Consider the following 23,466-nt stretch of genomic DNA (forward strand, 5'->3'; position numbering starts at 1 on the left):
CCAGAAGAGAAAGCTGGCAGAAGTTTTTGTCAGGGATTAATTCATACACACAGGAGGCAAAAGTCTGGAACATGGTCGGTAGGATAGCAGGGAAACAAGTACACACACTTCCACTCGTAAACACTCAAGGTGATACCTTGGAAGATCAGGCAAACTTCCTCGGGGCACACTTTGAACGGGTATCCAGCTCGTCCCACTATACTGACACTTTCCAAAAATACAGAACAAGAATAGAACAGCAGAAACTCGAACACAAATGCACTAGATCCGAGGCATATAACCAAGCTTTCAGTCTAGCTGAGCTGCAAATGTCTCTAAACTCCTGCAGTACTTCTGCCCCAGGTTCTGACCGTGTGATGTATGAAATGTTAAAAAACCTACCAAACGAAACCCGTAAAACCTTACTTTGTTTGTACAATGCTATTTGGTCTTCTGGCACTATTCCTACCTCCTGGAAAGAGGCTATTGTTATTCCCATTTTGAAAGAGGGCAAGGACCCTTCTTTACCCTCGAGTTATAGGCCTATAGCAATTACAAGCTGCTTGTGCAAAGTCTTCGAAAAAATGATAAACTGCCGACTTGTACATTTCCTTGAAACAAATAATTTGCTCGACCCATTTCAGTGCGGGTTTCGAGAAGGTAGATCCACCACAGACCACCTTGTTCGTATTGAGGCACAGATCAGAGACGCCTTCGTCCATAAACAATATTTTCTCTCTGTGTTCCTAGATATCGAAAAGGCGTATGATACAACATGGCGGTTCGGCATTCTAAGAGACCTGTCTCAGCTTGGTGTGCGCGGAAGAATGTTTCATATAATCGAAAGTTACCTGTCAAAGCGGACATTCCGTGTCCGTCTGGGCAGTGTGCTTTCCCAAACATTTGTCCAGGAAACAGGCTTGCCACAAGGTGGCGTGCTTAGTTGCACACTTTTTATTATCAAAATGAACTCTTTGCACTTGTCCATTCCCCGCAATATGTTCTATTGTACATATGTCGACGACGTTCAGCTTGGCTTCAAGTCATGCAACTTGGCCATGTGTGAGCGGCAGGTTCAGCTGGGTTTAAATAAGATCTCCAAATGGGCAGATGAAAACGGATTTCGACTTAACCCACAAAAAAGCACGTGTGTTTTGTTCTCTCGAAAGAGAGGCATGCACTCGGAACCTGACATTCGACTGAACGGGCAACGTCTTTCCGTCAAAGCCGAGCATAAATTCTTAGGCCTAATCTTGGACAACAAGTTGACCTTCGTGCCGTACATCAAGTATCTAAAAACAAAATGTTTAAAAGCCATGAATGTTTTAAAAGTGTTGTCACGTACTACTTGGGGTAGTGATAGGCAATGCCTCATGAACCTCTATAGAAGCCTCATTCGCACCCGCTTAGATTATGGGGCCGTTGTCTATCAGTCTGCTACTGAAAGTGCCTTGAAGATGCTGGACCCCGTGCACCATTTGGGCATCCGCCTTTCTACGGGTGCTTTTCGCACCAGCCCTGTAGAAAGCCTTTACGTTGAGTCAAATGAGTGGTCGCTTCATCTGCAAAGAACCTACATGTCCTTTGTTTATTTCCTTAAGGTGAAAGCAGACAAGAGGCACCCCTCATACTCTACTATAAATGACTTGTCGAGCTCCATTCTTTTTCAAAACAGGCCATCAATGAGGCAGCCCTTCTCAGTTCGCCTGAAGGGTCTAGCTGAGGACACTGGAGTGTCACTCGAACACAATTTAATGGCTCCTGTAGCATACCCGCCACCGTGGCAGTGGCAGACTATAGATTGCGATGTGTCTTTTTTAGAAGTTACTAAACATGCGCCTATTGCCCATATTCGAACATACTTCTTGGAACTTCAACACAAATACACACGTCCTGAGTTTTTTACAGATGCCTCTAAGTCTAACTCCTCTGTGTCCTACGCTGCTGTTGGCCCTTCCTTTTCGGATGCTGGCCCTCTACATCCAGACACAAGTATCTTTACGGCGGAAGCTTACGCGATACTTGTGGCAGCTAAACACATCAAACAATTACAAATACAAAAAGCAGTAATTTATACAGACTCCCTTAGTGTGGTAACGGCTCTGCACAGTCTTAAAAAACAAAAAAACCCTGTCCTCATCTCACTTTACTCTATTTTGTGCACACTTTACACACTCAACCAACATGTTGTAGTGTGCTGGGTGCCAGGGCATCGTGAAATTCAAGGCAACGTGATGGCGGATCAGCTTGCTGCATTCGTCCACGAGGGCACCGCCACTACACCCATATTAATCCCGGCCCTTGATCTTAAGCCGTCTCTCAAACGAAACATCAGAGACTTCTGGCAGAGCAAGTGGAATACACACACACAAAACAAACTACACATTATTAAGCCACACCTTGGTCATTGGCTGCCAGTATCAAAATCGCGTTATACAGAGGTAATACTAACGAGACTCAGGATAGGACACACATACGCAACACACACACATCTTTTGTCTAGTGACGATCCACCATTGTGCGACAAATGTGGTGAAACATTAACAGTCCTTCACATACTAATCCAGTGTAAACATTTAGAAACTCTAAGAAAACAACATTTTCCATTACTCTACCGACAACATATACCTTCACACCCTGCAATGTTTGTCGGTAGGGAACCACTTTTTAGCCATAAATCATTGTTAGCGTTTTTAAAAGAAATTCACAGCTTTCATGTCATATACCCGGGCATACCGTAGCATGACCTCTCCAGAGAGGTTTTTGCTGCGGTGGCTACACAAGAAAGCACATGCCTCACGGCCCTTGGACGCAAGGGTTTGAACGAGTGAGGCACTTGTGCTAATGCCATACATATCCACCATCGTCTTTTATTATCACCAACTTTTGTCATCTGTTCACACCACACACACCTTCCACGGCATGGTCATGATTTTATTATTTGTATGTTTTTACCCGCCTTACTGCGAGGAATTTTATGGCCCTTATACAGCCACTTATCACAATCATTGTCCATATTTTTAGTAAGATGAACTGGCGCTCTTTGGCCGTGAATCGGCCCTTGCGCCATAAAACATCAAACATCATCGAGAAAGGTGAGCACTCATCAATGGTAATTGGGCCCTTGTGTGAATGAGCGCTGAAACAGGCATGCCCTCTACATCTACATTCATTAGCTTTTGTCGAGATGCCAGAGTTAACAGGATTTCAGAGTCGATCAGTCAAGGCAGCATCACCTTCTGGGAGCTGCACTTGTCTGTTTTCCCGAGGAAGGACGGCGAGGGGGAGCGACGGGACATAAGCAACCGAGAAAGTCATTGGGTCTGGGGAGACTGCGACGGGTCATAATGTGGGGTCGATGTTTGGGCATTAGTGTTCAGTGGATTGCCGTGCAAAGGGGAGGATGAAGTGTCGTCTGTACGGTATGGTGCACGAGGAGACGATGGCCGGCGATAGCGACAATACAGGGAAATGTGACCGCGCCATTGCAGTTGAAGCATATCGACCCGTCATCTCGCGTGCGCCATTGGTTCGAATCATGGTACCTGGAATAAGTCAGTTGTGGCTGGTAGTATGGAGCAGGGCTGATGTAGAACGACTTTGGGCACATACAGGCTGGATGCCTGCATTCGCCAGTTCTTTGCGCACGGCGGCCTGAATTAATGACACTGTCGGGGGGGCCTCCTCGTGAGAATTAGCCTGGGGAGCAGATGGAGTTGCTGCCTCGATATTATGCCGCACGAGACGCAGGAAGTTTTTGGTACAGGGCGGCGGCTGGATCTAGACGTCTTTGCAAGACGACGTGGCAGCAGTGTTCGGAGCTGAACAAATTGTTGCGTAACATGTCGGCTTTTTGCTTCTTTGAAACTTCAGCACTCCCTGATAATGTCGTAAATGGTGGAGCAGTCTTGTACACGAGCAAGTGAAGGGCGTCTTAAGCAATGCCTTCAATAATGTGGGTGACTTTGTTGGCTTCGGCCATTTGGCTATCAACTTGCCGGCACAAGGCTAAAACATAGGCTAAGACGTCTTGTATATAAACCTTGTGCAGCTCCTTTGAGGTTTAGGCACGGCACGAGAGTTCTTTCTCTTGGCGTGCAATGGGCTTTCCAAAAAGGTGTTTCATTTTTTGTTTACCTACGTCTTTTTTTTTGTTACGTACGTTTAAATTCTCCTCGTGTGTGTCGAACCACACTTTGGTCCTACCCCTGAGGTAGTACCTGACATTTGCAAGCATCAAAATCGAATCCCAGCGATTGGTGTTGCTGCTGCACTCCGAGTTGGCCAGCCACTTCTCCACCTGTTATCAGTCCCGCAGAAGGGGCCTGGATCTCGGAGGTTGGTCACGGCAATGTGACTGGGTGCATTCGGCATAGCGGGGGCTGGATCAGCAGAATTGTCTGCCGGCATGATGGACTGTCCAAGAATACGCCCGCTGCGAAGTTCCGTTGTGTGCTCCTGATTGCCAGCACATCCACCAAAGATGTTACGGAGAGATGACCGAAAACGAGTGTATTTACAATATTCACAGTAATAACACTGCGGGAAAAAAACAACCACGATGGCCAGGACAGGCACCACCTAGTCTTCTCACTGCTTCGGTTTCTAGGTAAGTGGCACAGAACAATACTGTCAGTGTCGTGGTTTTGGGACAATAACCCCCCCCCCCTCCCCCGCCACTCAAAAAACGCAATTAAAGACCTCGTAACTCCTCACGGTAAGGCGAAACAAAAGTTACTCATGGTGGAATGGCACAATGTTACTGCACAACATTGATGAGTATGATTGTGACTTGTGAGGACCACACCTGATGGATCCAAAGGACCAGTGGGATTAGTGGGCACCATTCTTTAACATCAGCTTTGACAAGGCTGTATGCATGATACTGAGGTAGTAGTGCAGAGCCAAATGCTTCTGCCTGTGGCTAAGGCGACCAATTGTAAGGTTAAGATATTACAGCTAATGCGAGGAGTCAATCTCGCTTTGATTCAATCAAAGATAAAGCATCAAGTGCAGCGGTGGCGATGAGCTGCTTCTTCGCATAGATTTAGGTTCACTTTAAAGGATCCCACATGGCCTAATTTGATCCGAAGTCACCCACTGTGGGCCCCGTCGCGGTGGTCTACTGGCTAAAATACTTGGCTGCTGACCCGCAGGCCGTGGGATTGAATCACGGCTGTGGTGACTACATTTCCGATGGAGGTGGAAATGGTGTAGGCCAGTGTGCTCAGATTTTGGAGCCCGTTAAAGAACCCCAGGTGGTCGAAATTTCCAGAGCTCTCCACTACGGCGTCTCTCATAATCATATGGTGGTTTTGGGACGTTAAACCCCACATATCATCAGTCGCCCACTGCGGTTTGCTTCACAATCATATCATCGTTTCGCCACATAAAACGCAAGAAATTATGTTTCAAACTAAGTTGGCTCTGTGCCTAGAACTGTCGTGCGCCCAGTTGGTGGGAGGCAGCTGCCATTCAGTGCAGCCTTGCACCAGGCACATTTTTCTCTATGTTGTGGCTCAAAGAATGGGGCCTCTTCTTTGCTTTCTTGGCAGCTGGCTCAACTGCTAGGCACCCTGTAGGGACCCTCTTGGACGCCATTGTAAGCCCTGGCCTATGCCTAGCAGTGCTGATCGGTTGCACCCTTATGTGACGGGCCTGGCAACGTCTTGCTGCAGCGGTAGCCTAAAGTGCCAGTTTCAGTCCTGTCCCATCGCTGCTGTTCTGAACACGAGCAAGGCCTCCTCTCCAAGGCCCTTCACGATATCAAGGTAAGCTGGATTGTGTGCATTCATACAATGCACACGCCGCAACTGGACCTCCAGGAACTCATATGCATGTTGTTGGGCCTGCACCAAAGTGGTGAAAGAAATATACTTCACGTGTACAACACACCAACAAGAACTGCACAATTATTTTGCTCCTCTCTAACTGCAGACAACTGCTCGGGAATAAATTTCAAGCTGAGGAGTCAGTTTAAGTTAAGTTTTTCCTGTCACCTGCTTTGACTATTCTGCTAGTGGAAGTGCTGCTAATACCAACAATTGGTGACTTGTAGTCCCAAACGTGGAACAATACGACACCGGTAGTGTTGAAATCTTGAAATTGCCCTCAGAATGATGACATCCACCAATATGAAATTGTAAATTCGTTAGTGTGGTGGAGCACAATAATAAACTTACAGGAATAAAAGAAGCCTTGACTACTGTTCAGTAGCATTCCCTATGTTTAATTGAAAAGTATTTCAGGGCCCTTTCAAGGGGCTTGTCTTACCTGGGCAAGTTGGGCCGCATCAGGCACCGACGGTACAGGTGCGACGTGTGTGGCCTCTTGTGTGCTGGCGCCTTGCATTGGTTGGAGCTCGTCTGGCTCCTCCTGCTGGGCACTGGTACCTTCCGTGGTTCTGGCACTACTGCTGGGCTCCTCCTCTTGAAAGGGTCCGAAAAATATCCTGGGGGACACTTTTCGCCAAGGGCCAGCTGTCCCAGTTGGTAGCGGTCGTCATTATTCAGTACCGGAGCATTTGAAAACAGTCCTCCGTAATTTTTGTGCACCAAAGCCTGGTGCTTACAAAATGCACCTTCCTTACCAAGAAGACACTTGCGTAATCTTATGTCGGCATAGACTTCATAACTGGAGCTGGGGTGGGTGGCACTAGGCACAATGTACTGTCCCTGGTCTACCACTTGGATGGCCTCGGCTGCGTCTTTTGGCATTCTCGACAGCAGCCGCTTGTACAGCAGTTGATGGGCCGGAACACGGCTGTAGGCGTGGCGGAGGATATGGCTTTCAAAGTATTTCTCCCACACCAGAGCCACCGAGTCTACGAGTGCGACTGCGTTAAATGCTTTGACTCTGTTCAGTATAATGTCTTTGAGCACGTGTATGGTTGCCTCCGCAAAATTGTTGGTGTTGTGGCCCCTTGTCAACACGTCCAAACGGTAGAGCTGCACCCACTCTTCTTGTGGGCGCAAGAATGTCAGAACTCTAGACACGAAGGCCTCGTGTTGTAGGGCCTTCAGTTCGGCAGTGGCAGCTTCAACTTTTTCTGCTGTGTCTGCATACATGACCTGTAGCTAGCAGGAAATTTTTCAATGGGGTGCTCGTATTGGCATATTTTCACTTTTTTTAAACTGCACCATAATGCAGATTCATTAGCCTGCTTCACTGTCTGCATTGAATTCACTTTGTGATCTGCACATGCTTGCCCCCAGTTCAAAAGGCCAGTAAACAACCCCCCAAGGACCAAAAATAAAAAATATGTGACCTTTGCTCCATGAGCATGCTGCCTCAAGGATTTCGCGAATGCTTTATTAAGGAATTCACAAGGGTTAGAACATTGGTTTCAGCTAGTTTAAAATTTTCGCGCGGTCTCGCCACCCTTCTCTTTCAAAAGGAGAAAAAAGCTTAGCCTGCCGTCGTGACTGGTTTAAACTAATCGATGAGCTGCGTGCTTCGTCAAGTCACCGATCGGCGAATTTGTGTCACTACGCATGAAAGGAGGATTGGTCAGGTGTAGGAAAGGAGCGCGGGAATTGTTTTTCAAAATGGAGGCTGTGCATGGTGCGCAGCGCTGTAATCTGGAAATTGATTGCCCCGGTCTGCTCTACGAATTGCCAAGCGGTGGTCCGTAAAAGTTGATGCTGCTGACATTTTCTGTACGCTTGTGCGAATAGGGAATTTTAGGTTCGAAGTGAATTCGAAGCGAATAGGAATTTTAGTCGAATAATTTATAATTGAATTGTAATAGTATATATATTGCATATTATAAACAAAAAGGGGCATATTTGTCATGGCCAAACAAACTTGCACAGATCTTTAAAAATTGAAACAGGGTCTGTGCAAAGGCCATCTTTTTTCATCAAAGAAAGTGGCAACAACTTTGAATTGTACAGCATTCGTCTTTTGGTACAGTCCAAGTAATAGCCAGTAAAATATGCTGCGTTTTTTTTTTTTTTACTTCGAGCATATAAGTCTGTGTAACAAGCTTTTCAACTGAAAACAAAAAAAAGCAGAATCGATGTCAGGGTAATTCTTTATTAAAACCTTGAAATGGGGCTTTGCTGCAGTGCGAATTTCTCTTGATTACGTGTTTTGACTGCTTAGCACCAATTCACTCCAGTGAACCCACTTTTACTTGTGGTCTAATATGCTTGGGTAAATGCTTCCATGGTTTAGCGTTCCTCCACTGCCGTGAAACCACCTTTACAGAGTGTTACTTGTGGACTAATATGAACCTATTTGTTCGTTTCGAATAATTCAAAATTTTCAACAATTTAACTTCGATTCAAAGCAAATTTGATTACTGCATTATTCGTTTGAATATTCGAAGCATTTGAATATTTGTACAAGCCTAATTTTATGGCATTTGAAATCATTTGAACCTACCAGACGTTTACTGGTGTACTATTTAAATGTGATTAAAATGGACACAAATGCTGTCAGCGTTGTTATCTGCAGATTAGGGCATATTGTGCACCATACACTCCAAATTATATCACGAGGAAGTGAAGGTAATTCATGAACTAGCCTTGCATGACAGCTGTGCTTTTTATACACCTATGCTGCAATGCCAGCACCATCATGTTGGAAACACGAAACGAATGCCAGAATAGCAGACCATTGTGAATTTGTTCACTAAGTGCAGATGCAACAAATGCACCTCGTATCTTAGAGCTAGAGTTACAACTAGATTGCAAAAAAACTTGCCAGCTGGAAGGCAGGCATGAATCATCTCCTCTGGTCTTTGTCGACAGAGTGTTGAGATGTCGTGAGCCAGCGCCACTCCGCTTGTCCCACATGTCAAATAAGGTGTTCTCTGTTTCGGCTCTACTTCTCAGTCTTCAACGATATGGTGCCAGGACCAAAATAAGATAGGTTCAAGACACCTGACCATCTTCCTGAACAGTAAGAGCGATCGGTGCCACCAAGCGAGGTGGAATGTGCCGCTAGGCGGAATGTGCCGCCATGCGAACGAACAGCAAGGAAGCGGAGCAAGCTGTTCAAAGAAAAATATCAAGCCGTTCATCCAGTGATGAACATATGTCATAATTCAGTGTTCGTGCGGCTGTGTGTCTGTGGCACAGACTGGGAGGCGCATCAGTTATAGGCCTTGCAAATATGTCAATTCATGCAAAGATCGGTGTTTGTAGTAATTTAGCCACACATTGTGCTAGGCATGGGTACAGCATTCCTCCGTTTGTCGGATGTTACAGTCCTGAAATGCTGTTGTCAAAGGCTCGCACAGGACATATTTGAAGCTTTTGCCATCCACCAAAGGGGCCATAGATGCGTGAGCACTCCGCTACTTAATCTGTTTGAAAAAAAAAATCAATTTGATGTGATGCACATGACTGAAGATTTGTAATCTAACCATTTTTTTGTATCTGCGTATCCTTGATTTTGTTGATTAAAATTTCAGTTGGCAGTCAGCGCCCATTTTCGTATCGCCTTCCTTTGTCCCGTTCTTGCGCTTTACGCTTCTTTTCTTTTTTTTTGTTTTCTCCCAAGTTTAAATGGCCGCTCTAGATTTACCTGTGTGGCTGACACTCTGTACAGCTCTGGTTCCTGCTGCTTTCATGCTTTCTGAAATTTCAACATTTTCTTTAATGACATTTACAACCAATCTTTTCAACTAACAGCCAAGAAGGACAAAATGCCTTTACAAAGATAAATACTTACATTGAAACATAGGCCGGCCAGTATGAGGCATCTCATCTTTTTTTTTCGTGTTTTATATTTCACAATTCGTTTCCATGGGCTGACTCGCGGGCTTCATTAATGATGGTTCCCTGTGAATTGATGCTCATGCAACGTGTCAGTTGTTCTAGATTGCCAACTTATGCCTTGAAACAAAAACCTTCTAAAATGTGTCAGTGTCACTTTCAAAGAAAATAATGTTTTTGTTATTTCTTTTATCTGGTCATGTATATGTTCTTCTTCCCCCCTTTCTTTTTCCTCATTTTGGTTTTCCTATCAATCTGATCTGGTTTTGCCACTTGAAACTCCGACCACCTGTGCACCTCTTGGGCACAGGAACATAAATTCATCAAAAAGTTGTTGGTTTCAAAGTAACAAGTACATAATTTCTTACTTCCCAAGCAAATAATGGTAAATGTATGCTCTGACTGGCAGGTGCAATGTACAACCAAGCCACTGGCATTAATCACAAGTAGATGATCAGGCTTTGTGCTGAATTTGTCTAATTTGTCATAGCTACCACTTGACCACTCACACTTTGAAAATGAGTGCTTATGAATAATGTTTTACGTAGAGGACAGATTCTTTCACAAGTTTAGACATACCTTGAGCTGCATACAAAGAAGCCTTTTTCTCTAGTTTCAGCACAGGGTCGATGAGAGTACCACCAAAACAGGCCTCCCTCCAAACGCTGTGCCAGTGGTAGACTGTTCTTTGAGGCAGATTTAAAGCCACATTGGCCAGCTTTGCAGGGCCATCATCTTCCATAGAGAGCTTGCTCTCATGCAGTTTCCTTGCTTCGCTAGGGGTCATGCCTTCGCTGAAGTAACGCAGGAATGTTTGCCTTGTTGACCTGGTGCCCTAAAGCAGCAGCAGAGCGTCCGCTGAGTTGATGCTGTGGCTGTGCCTGTCGTCGATTCGTATCACTGCAGAAAGAGGCACCTCTCTCTGCAGATACTTGTCCCTGTGTTTGGTGTTAAACGTGACCAGTTTTATTTTTACGTCAACTTTGGCCATGCACTTGGCATTTCGTGGGCCACTCTTCTTGTTCTTGGTGTGATGCTGGCAGTGCCAAATTTTGTGAAAAGCCTTCCTGCATGACACACATGGGTGCAAATGGGGATAAGCTCTTTCACAATGCACTGCTTTGTAAAATATAATTATCTAAGTAAGAATAACTAGAAGTACAAAACTCTTTTTACAGTTGCACTGCTGTAATAGCTATGCTTTTACCACAATTGGAGCTGGCTGCTCGTATGTTGTATTCTGTGCAATGGCATGGCACCGTACGATTGTATGAGCACCGTATAAGTGGTTGTCGAACATTTGACTGGGGCACCCCAGAGGTGCTTCAGCCGCCATGCCATCATGAAGATGATGGTAGTGTTGAGCAATCCTTTGTCTCGGTGCACGCCAGGAGACGACACTGTTGATAGCCCCATCAGTGCAGGCGTAATTGGCAACTGGGGTGGCCTCAGAACATGTCCAGACTAGAGCGAATATGTGCACAAGCTTACCATGGCTGTGCACCCACAAGGCTGCATTTACAACAGTGGTCTCACCAGACATTAGAGAGACGTTAAGGGTAAATATCAAGTTGGCGTAGATTGCTGAAGTAGCGGTCCACAAACGTCGTAGTGCTACTTCGATGCCAAGGAAATACTGACTTTTAAATAAGATCATGTTTGAGTGATCCGCACGGTGTTATTGCGCTTCGAATTGCCCTCCTGAAAAAATGGGGCTCCTGACATAGTTGCTTTGCCCAACATTGCCTGACTTTACTGCACGGCCACCGATGCTAGTACCAGCAAAGCAAGAGTAGCCGGAGCCACAGAAGCAGCAATGGCCATAGAAGCTTACCGCGATAAGTGTTGTTTGTGAACCATGCAATGAGACATTGGCTTGCGACACTGGTGCACAGGCATGCCACTCAGCCACTTCAAGTATAGGGTTTGTTTTGCAGCACTCAGTGGAAAGTCGCATTAGTTACTTTGCTGCAGTTTAAGTGGCATATACTGTTCGGGCATCAGGTCACCGGCATGTGCATTTTTTTCTTTTGTTGAACTTTCCGTCGCAACAACTTTTTAATTTGATCTGCAGTGGCGGTCGGGCTTGGCAAAAATGGTCATTTTACGCTTTCTCGTGCAAACACACATAGACAGCCGGAGAAAAAACCCGATTGCAGCACCACAGCTGTTCAAGTCTCTCATAGACCGCCTCGCTTGCCTCCGTGCACCGCCTTGGCAGCGCGCTCCTGCAAGTGGCCGGTGCTATGAGGGTGAGGCATTCATAAACAAAAGGAAGCATACTGTCCCCAACTTGCATGGGCATGCGTTCCGGCATTTATTTCATTGGTGGAAGGAGCACGCAGCTATATTTTCGTGTTAATAAACCAGCAATGAGCTAGGGAAAGTTCATGGCCTTCGTCTTTAGCTCATTCTTTATTATGATGAGGTTAACTTATGCAAGGCTGCCTTTAAACCTAACGAGGCGAGCTTATGAAACATACCCTTGCTTTTTCTCATACTGAAACTTTTTTTTTCCTAATTAAAGAGGGCCTTGTAGTGTTACGAAAGGTTTGTGAATACGGGTCTAGTCTGGCAAGAGGCTACCAGTATCTTTAAAGGGGCACAGCACATTTCGCCCTTCAATTATGCATGAGTACATGTGCTGTATAATTACGAGTACCTGTGTAATTGCTTATGTCTTAAAAAAAAATTTTAGGGGCAATTATCTAGCATCCTTCAGAAGTCCAGTGATTAACTGGAACACTTTAAATAAGAAGGCCTTGTTGCACATGAAAAAATACATATTTATGGTGACTTTACAGTAGCGTTGCGTAGTCTGAATGAGGAGCAGAACTGAGTGGTCTTTTTTTGTTTTTCATTATTTCTTTCTACCTTATTTTTCTTTCTATTACTTTCTTTTCCTTTTCTCTATGCTTGTTTCTCTCTGTTTCTTTTTATTTCTCTCTTTCTCCTGTGTTGCTGTCAGTTCTTCCTGTCTCTTTTGGTCTGTTGCTCTCTTTCTATCTTTTTACGTCTTTATTTCCTTTAGTTATTTTTATTTTCCTGTTTCATTTTATGGCTGGCTGCCTTTTTTTTTCCCTGTCTCGTGTTTCACAATCTCCACTTCACCAAGCAGAGTTTTCATTTTAATGCTCACACCTTCTGTATTTTGTAGTGGGGCTTGCCCGAATCCTGTAGCTCATACCAACCTGCGGTTTTCTGCAAACACAAAGTTTTCACAGCTGGCTCAAAAGCCAACTCTGGAGATTTTTCAACCATATCAAGGTTATGGTGTTTGTACGCTTCTGAGATAATAGCTGAAATTCTTAAAAAATTGGAAAAAGCTTTTAATAAGCAAAAAGGCGCAATACTGAAACTCAACCAAGCGCACTGTCTACGCATGACACACTATTTGGTAAGAACCGGAAGTAGCATATTGATCCCGCTGGCGCAGAGTATGAAAACTGTGAAAGCCAGGCCAGCAAAGTGCCAGCCAAACATCACAGAGGAAGGAAGGAAGCTTTTTCGTACCAAACACTGCCGCTGGATTTGCCCAGCTGTCGTACTTCACGTTCGTTCTGACTTTGGGTGGCTTGAAGCTGCTTTGTCATGAAACAACAATCGGCAAATGTTTGGCAGTTACGCTTCACCACCTTAATCGTTTAGGCTTACCATTTCACATCGGGTCACGAAATGAAAAACTGTTTGTTCTTTCCTTCGAAACAATACTATGACACAGGAATAAACAAAGACACATGTTTGTCCGCCACCTGCAAGCAAATACGTGTTCTGCAAGCAGAAAGAGTAGGCAAATAAGTGTTCTACACATGATTCTCATGGTAGCCGAACGATCGTACTGCTAGAGTCTCCTCTAGTTCATTTTAGGACACTCTGACTTCATTCGACATGCCAAACGTGATGTTACATGGACAGTGTTGCCAATAATTATGGCAAGTCAGTTGATCATTTCGAGGCAAGCCTAAAAATTTATTTGCAAACAATCAGTGCATCTCTCAATCCTGTCAATTGGCATAAATGACAAAAATCTGCGAAGGAACGTACCCACCGAATTCTATTGAGATCCATTGATGTCAAAAAATCGCCGGCATTGATGTTTAAATAGCTGAGCTGTTAAAACATCCTCCATTTTCATTTTGTTGCATCCTCTGTGCCTATTTATGAATCTCCCAACAAACAAGGTGGCTTTCAGAGAACTGCCCAAACATGATGCGACGGCTCAGTACAGTATGTTATGGTCACTTTCAGTGATTTGATCAACGAAGCAGTCTCTGTGTAGCTTTTTTTTTTTCTTGGAATGCTAGGCTACTTGCAGCGCGAGCAAGCGAACATCGCCGCATATTGTGACGGCTGCGGTAACATTGCCCATCACGGGGTGTCAAATCAGCCAGTGGCCGTCCACTTTGAGTTTATGGCACGGTTAGGTTGATGGCATCATTGGGGGGAGAGAAGAGTGAACGATTTAAAGGTGTTTAAGAATTGTAAATTCTGTTTTCACGTGCTGCGCTATGTTTGGCTCATATGCCCTGAGGAGCCTAGACTACGGATTGGCAGCACAATTGAATATGATGCGCAAGTAGGCGCGTAGGAAGGGACAGAGCGGGTTTTTTCGCCATGGTGAAAAATGGTCGAGCACTCGTGTTTCGCTCGCCTACCACTTTTTTTTTTGGCTGAAAGACCGCGAAAACGACATCTTGGCGCACGCTCATCGTTAATTGTGCCTCTTCTGTCGAAATGTTTCAGTATGTAGCAGTTTTCACATCTCGGCGCAATTGCCGCAGCAACCTCATCACCCCAAATGGAGCTGCCGCCATGACATCACTAAAATCGCCTTGTATCGCGGCGCGCAATTTCGAAACTATGATTTCAGCTGTAAGCCCTGTGTAAATGATCGCTCAAACGGCTGTAGTGCAGTAAATGGCATCGACAAGACAACCCACCTTTCCCCAACACTCTGGACGCGCCAGACAATCCAAGAAGTGTTGGTCCGTACGCTGTACGCTTTCATCCATTCATTGACGGCGTCTTCGTCGGCCAAGTTCACTCGGAACACGGACTCGTGTTCAGTAGACTGCTGGTCATCTCTTACGACCTCAAGTGGCTGATGCATCTCCTCCATTGTGCCTCGACATTGTGCAACAACGCGATCGGCACTCGTAGAAACTTGACGGTCACAACCACAGTGGTAGGATGAACTTCGTGGAGCGATCGCCTTCGTGGACTGGGTCAGTGGTCTCACGTCACCGCCGATCCAGCATGTATACTGTAGCCAGTGATGTTTCGTTCTACGTCAAAGAATTTCCATTCATAGACATGAAAATTCCCTATTTCGGGGATATTTCCCTGTTAACGTTGACGAAAGTTCCAGCATATTTCCCTTCATAACAGTACTAATTTCCGCCCTCATCTACGCAAACACTATAATTACACGTGTATGACGTACTGGCCACTTTTGAAATCATGACTAGCCCATCCGCTGCCGCACAACAAAGCCATGCCATATTCATTCATATAGTGATAGTACACTGCACATTGCGGGCTTCAAGTCTAACACCAATAATGAACTAGAAATCGCTTCGCGTATATCAAATCTCAAGGGTTCTGCTAGCCTGGTGCATGCACCAGAACCGATTACAGCAGATGAAGGCGCACTATGACCGCTAATTATCGGTCGTCATATGAGAATTTAACCATTCCTAAAATACCCTGCAATATCGCGAAGATTCTTTTTGGCTCAAAATGACAGGCGAAAATTCGCTGATAAAGCAAAAATTTCCTGCATGGGACATCACTGAGTGGCTGCGCCTGTGAGACATACTTCACCGTGTGTGACCGATTTGAAAGGTGGTTTCACAGCCGCATAGGTTGTTTGTGCGGTGAAACCAACCACTTAGGGGATATTCGCACTGCCATGAAGCCACCTTTCAAGACTGAGTTAGGTTATAGTGCCTGCAACCCTGTTAATTTTAAACAGCGAAGTTCATTGGACATTTGTATTTATAGTGGGATCATATATCAATCATCTATATTAAAACACTTTTGGGCTCTTATCACAATAAGAACCAAAAGTTATTGAGAAAACTGAGTTCATGTGTGTTACCAAAAAAAAAAAAAATCAAGCAATGCTTTATACCGCACGGCACGAGCAACGAGGTGGCACCTCGCTTCCAATTTTCTTTTTCAATTTGAATAGAACCATCATATGCATCATTTATAAATTTGTTGTACTGTTCTTGGGTCATCTCTATTCTCAAAATGTATATTCTGAATTTTCTTTGTTTTGGAAATTTTGGGTATACAGTGTTTTTATTTCGTAACTTGATAAGACAGATGTTTGGGCTAGTTGGTGATAGGGAATCAACATATTTGTACAGCGCAAGACTACGAGTAGTTACGACGTAACTACAGAAGAAGAGACAAGGACAGAAAGAGCGCTGACTTCAACTGAAATTTTATTAACGAAAATGCTGGAAATATATACTCATGACGGAACACCACCGCGCAATGTATTGCATCACAGCAAGACAATCATCATCTCATTATATGGTTACAACGCCACAGCTCAGCACAAGTTCACAATCAATTGTGTCAAAGCCAGAAACTCGCTTTCTTTTTTAGTCAAAGCAAGCGAAGGCAGGCTGATACATCGATCACCCAGCATTTGCATTTAATTGTCCTCCATAATCTCTCGTGTTAGCTGCTAACGGTGTTTGGCTACAAAAGTGCACTTTTCGAAGTGTTGGAGTGCCCTATTAAGTTTAAAAGCTTGTTTTATGGGCCAAGTGGGAAACCTCTAAACACAAATATTTCACTGTGGACAACTTGCAATGTAGTCATATTTAAATCATACATTTAATAGAAACTTGCTTCCACTTTGCTTCAACCCAAGAAAGCGTAAGTCAGAAAAACTTGTGGAGCTTGCTCAGGCTCGGACTCAATAAACATTTTTGGGAGCCGTACTCACTATCACGAAAATTTGTTCAACCGGACTCGATCGGACTCACTGTCTTTTTCGACCACAATGCCATTGCTTTCTAACATAGAAATTTCACGTAATCGATGCTCTTCTTGGCACCTTTTCATATGGTGCCTTCGAATACGAGTTACGAGTACTCGTAAACCAGTAAGGTCCTTTTTATTGAAAGAGATGACAGCGCAATATATATTTGTCACCAACTTCCTTTAGTTGTCAATGGTAAGGGAAAGGTCAAGGCCTTCCACCATGTAATTCATGCCACTGATCAATAAATATTGAAATGGTATATAAAAGACACGGCTTGGAAATATGTGAGCATTAACGAGAGTATGAACGCTGATCTAGATAAAGCAGATAGTAATGCTGAAAACGAGTAGATATGACTATAGCTTGGCAAACAAAAATCTAACTCAGATTCCCTCAGGAAATGTATCTTGCGCTTTGGACTCGCTCGGACTCAGAATCGCCAAAATTTTCCAAAGACGGACTCATTTGGACGCACACTCACAGAAATCTTAAACTGGACTCTCTCATTCTGAGACTAGCGCCTCGATCCGAGTTAGAGTGAGTAGACTCTGAAGTGAGGTCACTGATATCTACAAGGAAGAGACATTCCTGGTATAAGAGCAGAAAAGGACACTGTTAAGAGGCGAGGAAATTACACAAGCGCATGTGATATTCGTACAAGCCTAGTTCTTATTCGTAAAATTCTTAAGGTTATTGGATTATAATAAAAATGCTTGATTTTAAATGATTCAACCAAATTACTACTTTTTCAACCTCACATAACTATTTGCCTATCACTAAACCTTGCAGTTCTTGCTTCTTCTGGCTGTTTCGGACAGGTGCGTGTAAAAAGTTGTGGCCGAAAATCACATGCATGTTTTCTGACAGGGCGAACTGTTGGAGGCCTATATTTTTCAATCAAATGTTGAATGGTAGAACTGAATATTACCAAGCATATAGAAGCTATCTTGTCAGGTTTCATGCACATTCGGAATTCGCTGTGAGGAGGGCTCGACATTTGTAATCAATTTCCAGCTTTTCTAGTGCAATGAAGCTGTAATGTTCTGGTACAATTTTTTAAGGGACTGTCTACTGCACAGAACTTTTTGCTCAATGTGGTGAAAATGAGAAGATTGTTAATCTCATCAGCAGCAATGAGCATGTTTTCGTACCTTATAAAGGGAGTAAATTTGATGTTGAAAATCTACAAAGCAGCTGCTGGCACCACCCAGCAGCGATGTGGTTCTATTTATCCACACAGAAATGCTCGCAAGTAGGCTGATTTTGCTTAAAAACGAACATGTTTAACTTGAAATTGCATTTCATTCACTTGAGACAACTTTAGACTGCACAAGAGAGTATTTTCGCTTGTTTTATCACGCGCTCAAAAAGGTACCGCGGCACTGCCGGCGACACGGTCGCGTGCTTGCCTATGGCAGAGAAAAAAGAGTGTAGCGTCTGGCGCCGCTCTAAAAAAAATGTCTTCGGCAAGTATTACCACAACTGACTTCAATAAATTTTCAAACCTTGCCCGTGGGTCCAATGTCATCTAGTAATGTTGCACGAGCCTTTGTGCCTAAAGTGCACAACAGTACTTACCAAAGTTCTACATTGGAGAACATTTTGCCATTACGTTTCGCTTAATCATGTTGCCCATGTTGGCTCTCATCCAATATGCAACGCAGAACACCTAAACACAACTGCAAGACAGCAGAGACCTTCTGCTGTTTTGTGAAGGACATTTCATGTGTGTTTTAGTTGCATGCACACTTAACAGGAGTAAAACCACTATAGTTCGTTTCACAATGCTGGCGTACCAGTGTTGCTAGAACAAACTCTTCCCCTCAACTGTGGTGATTTTTGAGGCCAACTAAACAAAGCTGGAGAAACTTCCGTAATACATTATCTGACAATTTCCATGCTTTATACAACCAGTACGGTGTATGTAGTATTACTGGTGAAGGCCTTGCAAAAACTGCACACGGTTTCAGTTTTAGACTTTCACACCATTGTGATCATGTCCACCAGCCATCGTTCTGGGCGTTCATCACTCCGATAGAAGAAGACTGAAGGCAGAATAAAAAAATTTTTTCTCAGGATTTCTACATACTTGCCAGAGAAGCCGTTGGAATGTTGGACACTTTAGACGTATGCTTTTTATTGCGGTACAAAAAGAGCAAAGCAGTGGAGGACTATCATAGTCACTTGAAAGTGAAAGACTTACTTGGGGTGCTGCCTTGCATTCTGGCCTTCAGAGCTTGCATTTGAATGACTGAATTACTTATGAGCCCAGACTCGGGGAGTACACTGCACTTGTTTGTGCTTGTTTCATCATGAACCTTTACCAACACGCCCAACTGGCAGTCATCCTACATACTTATGAGCACTAAATAAAGCTGGAATAGATTTATCGTCATTGTACCCTACCCACCAGAAGCTTCAGATGGTCTCGTCTAGCTTCTCGATGCCCATGGGGTGTGTGAAAAATGATGCAAACAGACAGTTTTTATTTCACTTGTGTATTTATTTGCTTACTTGTAAATAATAAAATCTGCAATGTTAATTTTAATGAGTTTAGTACAGTAAGAACATAATAGTAACACACTGTTAATACAAAGTAATTGAACTCTCTCTTTTTTTCTTGCAAATGGTGCTTTCATTCCTTATTGAGCCACCGTTGCTGCTTCTCAGCGCACAAGCTCCGTCATCCATTGCCACGCACCCCCACAAGGCAGTCCTACATGCCCATGAAGCATACAAAAATGTGAGCCATGTTAACTCAATACTGCGTGCCCACAGTTGACATGCATCTCCATGTGCAGTACTCTATAGGTGTGCTGATTGCCGAAAATATATCTGGTAAGCTTAGTGATCAAAATTCATCATCCACAATGCACTTTTCATAGTGTTGTATGCATTATGTCTTGGAGTCCTCTTTATTGTGCTGCTTGTGTGCTTCTTTGTGTGTTCAATTTCCTGCCTTCTTTTTGACTTGTACTATAGTTCTTATACATCTAGGATTGCTGACTGTTTCCATTTCCTCATATTTTCTTGCAAAGTTTTGAGAAACTAGAATAAAAATTGACCTGAAAGCAGGTCACAGAACTGGGTACTTAAAAAGACTTTGGTATCTTTCCTACTTGCAGGCTGGCCACCAAAAACAGTGTGAACCTCGGTGCTAAGGGCTTGAATGCCACTGGGTTGTAGTGCCACCAACAGCGAGGGGATTGCGCCATGATGGAAGAAGAGGATGCGTGTGATCACGTGCGATGCATCAGCAATACTGGCGCGAGGGGGACAGAAAATAAAGAAAACATTGTTTGTGTGAAAACCTGTCGAGTCTTTTTCTCACATGTGCTACACAAGGTATACTAACGTTCTCCTCATTGTGGACATGTACTGTGATAGGGACAGCAGCTGCCTTTGTGTAGTATTTCTGAATGCTTTGTTGTTGTTACTAACACAAAGCTGCCACATAATTTACCCTTTTACTGCACTAAAATTATAAATGAACTGTAACAATTACAAGAGCAAGCCAGAAAATGTTGATACTTCATGTTACTTTGCCTGAAAAATGTTAGTTTTCGAAGCAAGAAGTTGGTTTTGTTTAATCCCAAACAAGCAAACTCCACTTCTTAAAGGAGTGCCAACCCCTGAAATCCGACTAAGTTGGCATAAAAAAAAACTAAAGCATCGCCTTTCAGTGCTTGCAAGGAATGCTGCATGAATATCAACCATTTGACACGCTATGTACACAGTTGTGTACACCACTTGATTTTTCTATTTGTATTTTTAGGGGCTAAGAAACATCAAAATGTATTGACTTTCTAATCTCTTCATTTAACTTCATTTTGCAGCATTCAGTTGCATATTTATTTTTATTTTATTTACTCTCAAAATCCTTACGGCATTAATGGAGGGTACTGGTTACAAAGTAGACAAGGAAAATGCAGCATGAAAAGTTATTAAACAAAGAATAAACTCATCATTATACAATGTTAGCTGTGTAAGAACATCAAACACAATACATAATTCAGCCTGTAAATACAGAGTATTAGTTAGTCTATTTTGGATAATTACAAAATACCGAGTAAAGTTTATTGGAAAACAATTACTAATAGTGACATGTCTTCAGGTAGTTGGTTTCAATGTACCAATGTACAAGATGAAAACACTGGGAGTTGCATAATGCCATGCCAACCTCATGACGAGGTCACTGCAATGGGATATGTACTGCGGATTCAGGATTAGTTGGTCATGCAGGGTGGTATGACAGAATAATTCGTGAAATGAAGCCAAATGGGATATTTTCCAAGGGGGTGCAAAAGAAGCAAGGCTTCGGCTGGATTTCATTGAAGTTATACCAGCAATGCAATTACAGTGAAAAGGTTTCAAGCGTATGGAGTTATTCTGTACAAACAAGTGAATCAAGTTGTCGTGGCAAGGGTCTCCCACAGAAGAGGCATATTCAAGTTTGGGATGTAATAATGTTTCATATAGGAGTAGTTTTAGTGTATATCGTGGTTTTGAGAAGTTTCAATGCATGTAGCCTAACTTGTAATTGGCATTATTAGTAACGTATTCAGTGTGAGGTGCCCGAGATAAGTTCAATGTGATAAGAACACCTAATTATATATATGAGCTGACCCGATTGTGTAAGACATTTTCCTAGTATGTTAGCAAGATGTCTGCATATCCTCCTACATACATTTTCTTACATTTACGCATGTCTAAATCTATTTGCCATGTGCTGCACCAAGCTGCTACAATGTTGAGATAAGATTAGAGAAATGAACTGCCATTACTACTACTTACTTTATTGAAAATTACGCAGTAATATAAAAATGATTAGGTAAGATCGGAGGAATGAACTGCCATTACCACTAGTTATTTTATTGATTATGCAGTAATCTAAAAAAGATTAATGTTTGAAGAAATTGATGTCAGGCTCAAGGTTGGTGTCGCGTATCTTTTTTGGCACTGGAGCTGGGTTCATGGCTTGATGGGGGCGCCCAGAACATGAAAGAAACCACCTCCACCAGATGTCGCACAGTTGTGATATGAACTAAGACAGCAGGTGGCATTTCCAAGATGAAATTTTTTGTTTAACCATACTTGTGGCCGAGAAACAAAGTCAAAGACTACAGCAAAGCAAAAGTTCGTTTTTTTAACGCACCTCGTGTTATGCCGCTATTTTTGTTGCAATAGAATATCGAGTGCCTTGAAATGTCAGTTTCACACAAGTACATACAGTTCTTCATAGGTGGTATCTGAAAAGGCTAAGAGAGCAGTTCACTTTTATTAATTTTTTCTTCTCTCAAGAAGCCCTTGCACCACTTGGGCTGTAGTCCAATCATTCGCAAAGTTTGTGATTAGCTAGTTTGTATGACGAGACCTCAATGTCGAGGTGTTTCATGCATTTGGCACTGTAGTCACTGCCTGCATTGCTGCATTTATGGTGCTGGCAACAGTGCTGTCACCAGGGATATTTTAGAGGGAGAGAAAAACACATGCTCAGTACAATACTTGCAACAACCCTGAATGGCAGTGAAAAACTTGTGCAAAGACACATGCCAGTCATGAGGCATATGAACATCGATACTTGTATAATGCCTTGCTGAATCGAAACTTCGTATAGAGATTAAATAAGAGGTGTGAGCATAACGTTTCACAGCTCTGCATTTGGATATCCTCGCACTTGTCGAAATTTATATTTTGGGGCTTCTGGATTTATAGATGTCCACATCTCTTTGAGAAACATAAACTAGTATGCCAGCAGTCATCAAGCTTCTAATCTTCATAACTGCAAAAATATTAGAAATGTATGCAAAGGAATAAGCTATCTTTTATCCTCAATGCCAAAAGACATAATAAACTGGGTGTATTGTGCTGTGTCTATAGGTGCTATTATGAATATTTCCATAGCATTACAAAGACAGGATTAGTATGTACAGCTGACTGAAATGCGTGGCCTCCACATTTGACCAGCAGCTTCCGTTGGCAAGTATTTTCACATTTTCAAGGCCACTTGTGGCAGCTTCAGTTGGTCTATTTTTGTTCAGAATGCTTCTTCAAAATTAAGAAATATATTGCTTTTTCTTTTTACAACAGCTTATAAATCTTAGAGCTGCTTTACTATTTCCTCTGATTTTAACATTACATTGCAGTGAAACGCGAAGTTCATAGGCTGAAAAGGTGTATAGGCATTTTAGAGAACTTGTGCAAGAGCTTTCAGAGCTTCGCAGAAAATAAACATTGCTGGCATTAACCGATATATTTGCCGCCATGCATGTGAAGGCTTTGCAAAACAATTTCCAGAATATATTTGCCTTTGCAGTATTTTCTACCTGGCATATGCTGTGTTACAAGAGGCAGTTGAACTATTTGCTGCATTGATTTTATTATCTGTTTCTAAAGTGTATGCTGTTGAATTGGGAAGTCTTTTTGCATCTTATAATCCTTGCAGAAATCAGGCAGTCATATGCACGGATGTTTATTTGAACAGGCACATGCGTAAGGACCGGCTCTCACCTATACAAGGTTGGATGATGAGGGGTCTAAGCAAGCAATGATCTTGTGATACTTCGAATGGCATTTCACCCCAGCAAAGCATTGCTTTTAAATGATGCAAATATAAAACAAGGTGTAATTGCAAGATCCTGGGTGACTTTTATGGCCTCATAGTTTCCTAAATGTAACTCTGGCACTGCAGTCGTTCAGTTGCCATGGGAATGACGGGTACTTCACAGATTTGCCTAGTTTTCGTAATTGCAGGCTTCC

The 23,466-nt window shown here is 43.2% G+C and overlaps 1 protein-coding gene across 6 annotated transcripts in view; it reads left to right on the forward strand.

The window, feature by feature from the left end:
* Window positions 1-20,017, forward strand: part of LOC119167626 (uncharacterized) — a 215,277-nt gene extending 195,260 nt beyond the window's left edge. For 2 of the 6 annotated variants that reach the window (XR_012884134.1, XM_075866016.1), the window contains 2 exons: window positions 5,535-5,750; window positions 19,833-20,017. Coding sequence is in view for 4 of the 6 variants with exons in the window: in XM_075866016.1 (XP_075722131.1) it covers window positions 5,596-5,750; window positions 19,833-19,893 (216 nt within the window). In the remaining 2 variants the exon portion in view is untranslated. Of the gene's footprint in view, window positions 1-1,581; window positions 5,751-19,357; window positions 19,451-19,832 lie in introns of those variants that run through there. The other 4 variants (XM_075866015.1, XM_075866013.1, XM_075866014.1 and 1 more) reach the window with 4 other exon arrangements.
* Window positions 20,018-23,466: the final 3,449 nt, after the last annotated feature.

Source organism: Rhipicephalus microplus, chromosome 6 (assembly GCF_043290135.1).
Source record: "Rhipicephalus microplus isolate Deutch F79 chromosome 6, USDA_Rmic, whole genome shotgun sequence".
Taxonomy (NCBI): domain Eukaryota; kingdom Metazoa; phylum Arthropoda; class Arachnida; order Ixodida; family Ixodidae; genus Rhipicephalus; species Rhipicephalus microplus.